Genomic DNA, 10,814 nt, shown 5'->3' on the forward strand with positions numbered 1-10,814 from the left:
CAATAAATTTGAAACACTTCTTAAAGAAGAATTTGGCGTCACACCTTCGACACTTTTGTGTGGAACTTCGCCAACTCTGCTACGTCACAATGCTTCTGGTTTTTTTTGCGAAGTGCTATCTTCCGTCAGTGCGCAATGGTCAGTCAGTTGAACTTCCACACTGACGGAAGTTAACTTTATTAGAGCACAAGGGGGTGAGCACTGGCTTTATTCACAGTGATGTAGACACTGGCTTAATGCAGGATATTGATAGCCGTTATCTTTGTTTTCCTACGGATTGTTGTGATCACTTACTGCATGCTTATAACATTAGGGACACGTCGGCCGGTGACAGCCGTAAGGATGGCAGGAATGAGAAACAAAGAGGTTCCGCACGCGATTCTAGGACTAAGTGGACATGGTCCACGCAATTCAAATATGGCGGAATCAGGGAAAGCTACGACTTCGAGCAACACGGCTAGGAAAGCTTGGAAAGCTTTTTCGCGAATTCGTTGACAGACTTAGTTTTCTATTATTTGTGGGTTTTAGGGTTTCAAACGATCTTTCCATGAGAATTTTGGTGATTCCTTAGAGAGTAGTTTTCTGTATGGGATAAGGCCGACCTCCTGACGGGCTCACAGACCCCAGCAGTAGAGACAGCAGCAACAGAGACAGGGTCAGTGGACAGGGTAAAATGGCACTTACCATTCTCCCTCATTCGGATTTATATGCAGGCAGAACTAGAGATGCCACTTATAGCTGGCAGGCTATCACATCGGATTGCCACAGTATTAGATACAGTATCAGGTTGTCATATAAGCTTAGGGGAAGAGTCTGATTTGGTTTGATCTGTACCTAGAGACATTAATGTTTCATCGGGCGAGGAGTGAGTGAGTGAGTGAGTATGGTTTTCAGCAATATTCCAGCAATATCACGGCGAGGGGACACCAGAAATGGGCTTCGCACATTGTACCCATGGGAATCGGACCAGGGTCTTTGGCATGACGAGCGAACACTTTAACCACAAGGCTACCCCACCGCACCCTTGCAAGTCAGGGATTGGCCATAGACACTGACACATCTTGACAAAGAGGAAACAGTCGAGGCTGTTCCGTGTGAGGGAGAATGTGTATCCTCCACATTTGTAAGGACATAGAGGAATAACTCTTTCAGGCTCATTCTAAATATTTATGAGTTTAACAAAAACATCCATTCTGGGCACAGTATGGATTTACAAGCTTCAGCAGTACAACAGAGACTGCACACTAGTTCCCTACTGCTTTACTGAGGAATGCTCTGACAATGTGTCTGTGACAACTTCACAGTTGCAAGAGCTGGGGTTCATTATCCACTCGGATAGTCAAATGTATTCCATCTCAAGATATTGAATTTCTGGGATTGAGTCTGAATTCACTGACATGACAGTTGGACGTACTGAGAGAGGAAGGCATTATCACTTCACAATGCCTGCTCAGAGCTTCAGACATTTGGACCATTATACTACAGAAATTTATAAATGCTTAAATCTCGGCCTTGAAATTAGCAAAAGGCAACTTATGAGCCAAAATGTGTGTCACCTCTGTAATGAGGAATGATCTTGTGTGGTGGATACAAAATAAGGCCAGGGCTCGACAAACAGTTACTGTTGTGCATGAGCAAAGATGAGAAGCGGTCCTGATTGCACCCAACTGGCCCACTTAGCCCTGGTATACGCTACATGTGACTATGGTGATGGACTGCCCGAGGATTCTGCCACGGACAATGGATATTCTGATTCTACCTCAAAACGGCGATCTGCATCCCTTGAGGAGAAGGATTTGCCCCATGGCATGTCCTTTATACAGGAAGCCCTCACACTGCGAAACATTCTGACAAAACTCAAGAAATCATCATACAGTCTTGGGAGGCCACACATGCTCATTACACAAGCAATCTCAACAAGCGGATGCTTTTCTGTGGCCAAAGAGACACAAATCCCCTTCAAGCCAATGTAAACAATGTTCTGTGCTTTGTTCAAGTACTGTATAATGATGGTCTTAGTTATAATGCCCTACTCTTCCCACCTATTTATGGTTTTCTTTTTTTCAAATTGATGACAATCTTGTGTTAAAGACTGACGGAAGATAGCAGTGCACAATCTCACGCAAACATTCAGCATTCCTGTGACGCAGCAGAATCCCAAACAAACTTCAACTTACAGGAGAACCATTCGTGTGATATCATTATAGCGTGAGTTTCGTTATATCCCTTCACTGAGCTGTTGCAAAAGGGCCACAGTGACTTGGTTCGTTTCTTTATTAGCTACAGGCTGTGCGCAAGAATATAACAAGGGCGAATACTATGACATTGTTTGGTCAATATGTTAGATATGCATTGCATCAATATTTATCCTACTCTACTAGTATTTCGCAACTGACTTTTACAATGACTTTTATCTTTTAACTACCGGCTGTGCGCAAGAATATAACAAAGGCGAATATTTAATGCATGTGCAATGCGTCAAAATTCTATTCTACTAGTATTTCGCTACTGAGCTTGCAGCATCTTTGAGGTCACGATTGGAAATGTATAGGCTGTATATTTTGGTGACGGTTATCTTCACAATTTGGAATAAGGATGAATGTGTGGCACTGACGGTGGCTGAGGTATGTTTGTTATCTGTATTTTTGTTTGCATTGACTTCATTGATGTGAGCATGAGATGTGGATGAGTGAAATTCCCCTGCACAGTAAACAGTGTTTACTTTGTTTAAAGAAGAAGTACCTTGTTGAGAGAATTTTCGGAATTAATTGAGGGTTAATTCTATATTCCTATCACATCCGAGGGACTACTTATATATAGCGGTTGAAACCATACTGATCAATGATATTAATATGAGAGACAATGAGCGTATTCCAAGGGGAACATGGCAGAATCTGCCGAGTGTCATTTTAATTACAGAATAAACAACGAGTGGGAGTTGTTTATCGTACAGTAGAACACTGTGTTTTGGTGTCCGATGAACAATGTCCACGAGTCGTTTTTTTCTTTCATGACTCTCTGATTACAATCCGACCTCGGCAATATCGGACGTGTCCATTTTATGTACAGGGTTTTTTGTACTCTCACAATTTTCACGTCATTATCTGCACCTTTTCTCCGAATAGCGATTGTCGTATCTCGCTCACTTTTGGATGCGATCGTTTCGACCATAGCATATATCTGCTTAGCACAGCTACATCTATGGGGAACAACTCACTAGGCACTTCCCTCTAAAGCTATAACGTCATCCAATTTAGACGTCATCAAGTTGCGAGCGTGTTCGAATCACCAGAAATGACGTCATGATAGAACAATATTTTATCGTGAAATAAACCTCGCTTCATTTTTCGTTGTTTTTGTGTGTGATTTATCGCCTAAGTATCTTATATTTCATATTCAATATCACCGTATTTCATTGCAAAGATCCTACAACTACCGTGATATGTAAAGATATTTCTTTCTGTAAAACTATATCCACATCGAAACTGATAACTTGAATCGGAACTGAAGTAATACACATTTTATCGTTATCTGTTTCTCCTCCCAGCATACCAGACAGCAGATTAAGGAAGCAAGGGCAGCTATCTGACGATCAGACATGTCGCCTTTATACCTTCGCATAGCTCGCCTTTGGATGATATAAAGATGCTAAAAATCGTTCCGTTCATAAATATCCCAACCAGAGCCCATGAGCATCCCTCAAGAAGTACATTGCAGAATCTTCTGATTGTCATTATAACTAGTTGCAATATTACCCTATTTCATATCGTCCTACAACTACTGTGTTTTGTGCTTATGTTTCGTCCTATAAAACTGATTACTTGAATCTGAATTTAGCTTGACCTGAAGTATTACAAGTATTATCCTTGTCTTTCTTCCTCCCAGCATTCAAGACAGCAGATCAAGGAAGCAAGGGCAGCTATCCGACGATCCGACATGTCGCCTTCATACCTTCGTATAACTCACCTTGGACATCCGATTGGTAGTGTATTTCATTGCAGTAACTTGGTTTTGTGGTGTACGCTTCCCAGCGTTTGTCGTAAAAAACTGTCACTATGTCTTTATCTGTGACAACTGAAACCATACCTATGTTGTGCCTACTGAATAAATGAATACTTTATTCGGTAAAGGGTTCACCAGTTTACAACTACAGTATTACATAACAGCATAAGAGGTAGCGTTACAACTTTAGGGGAATGTTTAATTCACCAAGCAATGAAGTGATAAGCTATGTTTAGCCTGTACCTGTGTCGTAACTACTGTAATTATAGATATGCCACCATAATTGTATTTATGCTTGTTCCAAAATGCTACCACGTATTTTCCAGTAACATTATGGTATAAGTTTTGCTAGAAATCTTATTTATTGGGGTACTTGTACTATTGTTGAACATATATCAGTATATCAAAACATGCATCTTCCTACTGTCTTCCAAAAGACAGACACGAGACTTTGCATTGAGTGTTTTTTGGAGACGAATACGATTTTGCCCCACTGAACTTGTAGCGTTGTGTATCTTAAAGGACTATTTACTTTGTTAATTTTATTCAGGTACTATTTTCAACTCTTTGCCATCATGACTTTAAAAGACTTAGTCCTGTGTCCACGGATTTGAAAACGTAATGACACAAGGCACGCGAAGATAATTATGTTCGGTCATTAGCATGATAAACAAGCCTCCAAGGGACGCAACTCTGCACAGCGAATCGCGGCGCCTTAGACGACTGGGCCACCCGTGCCCCCTATCAATTGATGAGGTAACGTTTAATGTTACACTACACAGTTGATTGTTTGTTCTCAGGAAGGGGGATAGTTGCTGGCAAGGGTTTCGCCCGAGGCGATTTCATTACCTACTACCATGGTAAATATTGTGTAAAGGAGCCAATAATAGACGAGTACACCTTTGAACTGCCTTGCGACGGTCGCACCTTTTGGTAAGCATCGGAGTTGTCTTTCCCCTCTGAAAACTAGTAATACAAATCTCAGTTTAAAATGCCCCTAGATGGATTGTATCAAAGCAAGGCAGTATAATGCACCAGCTCTACATTATATAATGAAAAGTAGGCCTAATCCTAGAGCGTCTCAGATCATGAATTTCGATTTGTTATCTAAATATCCGATGCAAAAGTGTATAAATGTATTGTCCGGCTGAAGATATTTTGTGTATTTTCATATTCAAATTGATGCTGCCACAATTCATTTAACACGCTATTACTGTTTGCGTGTTTTCTTATTGGACGGATCAATGCTTCCTAGTATCATTTTTCAAGCTGTAATATTTTATGTATTTTCATATTTAAAGGATCGATGCTTCCCAAGAAGATGGATCCTATGGTCGTCTCATGAATGATGAGTGGCGTTACCCAAATGCGATGGCAAGATTACTTTTTGCGGACGGGCGACCTCACATTGCCTTCTTCGCTCACAGATTCATCAAAACTGGTCAAGAAATTCGTTTTAACTATAATAAGGGTAGTGATTTTCCATGGCGACAGGTAATTTGTGGCTTTTTTGTGTTCAAATTAATACTTTCACTGTTGAGGTGTAAGGAAAAATTATTTTGGAAAGAAAACAATCATTAATAGCATTTGACGTTTAAAAATACATTACCGCGTGTGGATTAAACTTAAATTAAAAAAAAACCTAATGTCTAATAATTACAAATGTGCTATTTCTTTAAAGGCGACCTCATTGTCGTGTTTCTCATCTCCCGCCGCATGCAAAATTCCCTCCCGCCGAAAGAATACAAATATTGTATATTCCTAAATTTCTCGCCGTCCATCAGCATCAAAGTTTATAATTAAAGTGTGTTTTGAAACCCACCGTCGTATATATGAAGGGCAGTATGCGTTCTTAAACTGAACAGTTGAAACTTGAAATGGAAGCAACTCTTTGCTACATTTTTTTCTGTGTTTTGTCAAATGGAATTCGCTTCCACACTAGTTCACATATAAGGCAGGGAGTGGTGTTGATGTTTGAGAAAGCACCTGCGACTGGGTCTGGCAATCACACAGGCGGGCCTCTGTCATATTTTGTGAAGTTCGAGGGTGGTGCTACCTTGTCTGTTAAAGTAGACATAACTTGCTACCAATTTTGAAACCTCCGGCCTACTACCTGTGGTGATTCACTGAGCGATAAGAGAGTTAAAGTGACTTTGTACCTCAAACAGCTTGACTCTGAACCATCACATCCTGTCCAAGTTACCCTTCATCATCCTGTACGCCTAACATTTGATAACATTTACTATTATTTCGTCTATTTGTACGTATATTTTGTTATTCCGTACTTCATACAAATATATATAATCGAAACCGTCAGGGTAGTCAAAACTTTCTCACTGTTAAACTATAGACAAGTGCGTACTTTGATCTACTGTCTCATTACAAGAAGATACTAGACATTCTGATTTAAATATTTCTTTGCAGAAACCTAAGTTGAATCAGTGACTTGTTTTAATAAATAGTTTTTTTTCACTAAGTTGACCGTCGTTGTCCTATTTTCGTTCATCTGTGAAATTCGGGGAAACGATTGATATAAATTTCCATGAAAATATGGTAGGAATTTATTGTATGAATGCTTTTCAAATATGAAATCGGCTCCCCTTTGGAAGGGATATTTTGCATTTCTTTGTTATAAAATTTAAACTTTATTGAATTGGGGAGATCGTGCTCATCTGCCATTCTAATTTAATAAATATAAACATATTTAATGATCTATCAAGATATAAACCCGTGTAAAAAGATTTTCAAGACAAAAGTATCCGGTTTCAGTTCGCCCGAGACTTCATGTCAGACGATACATATTTGTTTTAAAATTAGGATGACTTCTGAACTGATTCGAACTTGTTTTTTTGCAGTTTTTATGACTTGAAATAAGTCAAAGGAAAGAATGTTTTCAATAACAATATGACGGTTGTGTTATATCTGCATGTGCTTTTCTCTTAGATCCTTTTCCGAAATATTTGTACGTTGAGTTTATTCGGTTTCAACTTGCGCTCAATAGTAGACCAGACATATGTTTAATTTAATATTTGGCACACATCGTCAAACCCTTTGGTTTCACATTGTTAGCTTTGACCACCTTCGGCCATAGGGAACCTCCTATTTTACTTGTTTTTTTAATTTTTGCCCATCCGCCACTCATCCCCCTCCCCGGCAACCCTTGGCGACGAGAAACACATACATATGTACGGAATCCCTAAGGAAGGCCAGTTTATGTATGTTTATACAGTGACATCAGTGGCCACTCCCTTTCGTTTCCGTACGTAAGCAATTGGTGGATTACCGTAAAAATGGAATTGCTTGAAATGTTGTTTGATTTAGAACACTTTTTATTAAGATGTTAGTCTGTAATAACAGTTACTTCATACTAGCGTCAGATGGATTATATCCTTAAAAACCCACGATGGCCCGAGTTACACATAAATTGTAATAACATATCAGCAACCCTCTTAATACCATTGTGTAGTTTGATGTGTGAGGTTCAGTCATCATCAGCTCGTAACAAAGGCTACAAAGGAAGCATTGGACTTGTGGCTTATTTGGTTATCGTCACAAAATGAAGTAGCAATTAAATAGTGTTACTATAGGATTCACCGTAGACTGCATACCAACTTATTCCTCCGCCTGTAGTGTGAACATCATGACCGTCAAGGACAAAGTTTTTTGATAATTAACATACCCCCTTAAAAAAAAGAAACGCGCAGGTAGAGGAAGATTGTTAATAAAATTATTGTACCTAATAAAGTCAATATATGTAATTTGATATCATAGAAAAAAAAATGAAATTTTGGAGCTCGATAGTCACATGTTGTCGTTGGACACAGGCATTGAAAACTGTTCATTGTCATGTCACAAAAGGTTGCGCTGAACTCAGTATCTCGTGTGACCGCCCCGGGCAGCAATCACGGCATCTCCTCGGCACTGACTGGATAAGTGTACGAATTCTGTCCTGCGGAATTCTGCGCCATTCTACTTGTAATGCGTTGGCCAGTTTTTGGAGTGTCTGCAGCGTGTTCTGACGTTGACGTACATGTCGATCGAGTTCATCCCAGAGGTGTTCGATTGGGTCTTAAGATCTCGACAGGCAGGGCAAGTCGTTGATTTTGGCATTATGAAGGTAGTCAACCGTGACACTAGCTGTGTTCGTTGGAGCGTTGTCCTGTTGAAACAGCTCCCTCTGGCTTCAATGATTGGTAAGGTGAGGTTGAAGAATTTTATTCATGTAGCGATTTGTTGTCAAATGTCCCTGAACCACAACCAAGTCAGATCTCGTGGTGTAGGATATGACACTACCGTCACCGAAATTGTCGAATTCACGTACATAATTTTGGCCAAAACGATCATTTCGACGACGATCAACACGTTGTCTTCCATCTCGCCGGTGAAGAGGAAGTCGTGATTCATCGCTAAACCACACTCATCTCCAGTTTCTCATATTCCAAGGCTGTAAGGTGGCACCAACGCATGCGTCGCTGTCGATGGATCTGTTGCAAAACAGGGACGATAAATGGTCTTCTGGGATGGATTCCAGCCGCGCGAAGATGGTTCCTGACAGTCTGGTCCGACATCCTTCTCAAACCAGGGATGCGTCCTGCAGTCTCCGTAGCTATGGCATTGCGATGACGTAGGTGGAACAGTCGAATGTTGCGATCCTGTGCAGGGTAGTAACTTTTGCTCGGCCGGTTCTCGGACGGTCTGCAGTGGAATTGAACTGTGTGTATCGGCCCCAAAGGCGGCAAATTGTGCTGTGGGGGACGTTGAAGTGGCGTGCACCAGAAGACTGCGATTCCCCTCTTTGGATACGTCCTGCGGCGATGTTCGAATGACAAATTATTGGCTTATGCTTGCCTTTTTATAGCCACTACCAAGAGTTACGAATGCCATTAGTTGCACGTGTATTTTGCTTATTTTTTCCTCCATGACAGTGTGATAACAGTGCCGTTTAAGACATTGACAATGGCTGCGTATAAAAGGACCGTTTGTAGAATATCAGGCCAACAACATTTTCAAATAACATACATCCAATTTTTATACCGGATTTTTTGTGTAGTCAGGTTCAATGAAATACATACTACCTGTGCGTTTCTTTTTTTGAAGAGTGTAAATGAGGTTAAACTTTTGATATCGACCAATATTGTAGTAAGGGTCACGACTGTCACCTTTTCCTCCCAATGCTCGCCAAGATAACTATTGGATGTTCGTCGAAGGAGTGTCTTATCTGAACTAAAGCAAGCTCATGCATGTAGAATATGCTTGGCAACGATAAGAATCAGTGAGTTTGATTTAACACTTTAAGCAGTATTCCAGTTTAGTCAGGACGTGTCAGCTCAATTTTTGAGGAAGGCCCAAAGTAATGAAGACCTTAAACGTATACAACTTCGGTAAAACCCGCGGATACGGGTATGGTGCTGACAAACCTGGAAACATAGTCGGGGCAAACCAGGATTCGAACCAACGATTATAGGGTTCTGGCGATTCCACAGGAGACACAACTCAAAGGGTGAAAGTCTCAATATAGAGAGAATCTCACCCGAGTGTCTTTTGATATCAAATATATCAACACAAGTTGATAAAAGTGGAAAAATTCCGAGGCTTGCCGAGGATTTTTTCCACTTTTATCAACGAGTTGATCATCCAACATCATTATTCCAACTTTTTCAATTTGTAGACAGTAATTTGCAGTGTCTTCAGTGTAAAAAGTACTGCTAACAGCTTCAGTAGCAGAGTCATTAGTGATGTCATTTGAAGGTGACGTCATGGTAACCGTTGACGTCACAATCGTCTGCAAAGCATTGGAATGTAATTTCATTGCAGCGATATCTACAGTTTAAATATCGCTTGATCTTATCCAAGCGATATCTCCTCCGGGAGCCAGTTTTGGATGATAAATATAGTATAACAATGGATTAATATCGCGTTGCGTTTTGCGTTTAACTTTCACATGTACTTTCGTACATTTGTATTTGTTTTACATAATATCATCTGTTGATATTTTATAATTAATATATTAATATTTCAGCCATCGAAAGTGCAAACCAATGTTTGTATTCAAAGGACGTGGTTGGACTTCCTCAAGACGACCTTTTTGCCGGTTTGCAAAATGGACAAAATATTGTAATTTTCCATATTTGTTTACTGTATTATTAAATCAGCTCAATACTGAAATATTTCGTTCTTAGTGTCGTTGTTCTGCTTCAGTGTATGAATGTCCAGTGTCGGTGTACTTCTTTCAGCACCGACTGCAATACCTATAAATACGACCTACAACTTGTACACGAGATAACGCTTGATCTTATTCACTCGGAGACATCGCTACATTGGTTGGTTGGATGGTTGTTTTACGCCGCACTCAGCAATATTACAGCTATATGACGGCGGTCTGTAAATAATCGAGTCTGGACCAGACAATCCAGTGATTGATATCATGAGCATCGATCCACCCAATTGGGGTCGATGTCGTGCTTCAACCAAGTCAGCAAGCCTGACCACCCGATGCAGTTATTTGCCTCTTACGACAAGCATAGTCGCCTTAAGCTTTTACCATCTTCCCGAGGCAAGTGAGTTAACTGACTTTAAAGGTCCTGTTTCCATCCTTGCCGAATTAGGCTGGAATTCCTGGGCTCGATCGTAGCGCCACCAGTGACTATTACGAGTTATGTCCCTTCATGCCTCTGCTATGGACCAATCAGATTCCACCTGTCGTATCACTTGCTTTTGCTTCAAACAAAATGGCGGCTTACAGTCAAGACGATCTGATCAAAAATCAAGATCTATATTGTGATAAAACGGGTCTTACATCGCGAAGTTCATCA

At 40.4% G+C, this 10,814-nt stretch overlaps 1 protein-coding gene across 1 annotated transcript; it reads left to right on the top strand.

The window, feature by feature from the left end:
- The first annotated feature begins 2,505 nt into the window (after positions 1-2,505).
- On the top strand, positions 2,506-10,120 carry LOC124143056 (N-lysine methyltransferase KMT5A-like). The gene is made up of 5 exons (XM_046511852.2): positions 2,506-2,624; positions 3,886-3,982; positions 4,803-4,935; positions 5,304-5,496; positions 10,022-10,120. The coding sequence occupies exons 1-5, from the start codon at positions 2,544-2,546 to the stop codon at positions 10,118-10,120; spliced, it is 603 nt and encodes a 200-aa protein (XP_046367808.2). The 5' UTR covers positions 2,506-2,543.
- Positions 10,121-10,814: the final 694 nt, after the last annotated feature.

Source organism: Haliotis rufescens, unplaced genomic scaffold, assembly GCF_023055435.1.
Source record: "Haliotis rufescens isolate VD_foot unplaced genomic scaffold, xgHalRufe1.0.p SCAF_4, whole genome shotgun sequence".
In the NCBI taxonomy this organism is placed as follows: Eukaryota; Metazoa; Mollusca; class Gastropoda; order Lepetellida; family Haliotidae; genus Haliotis; species Haliotis rufescens.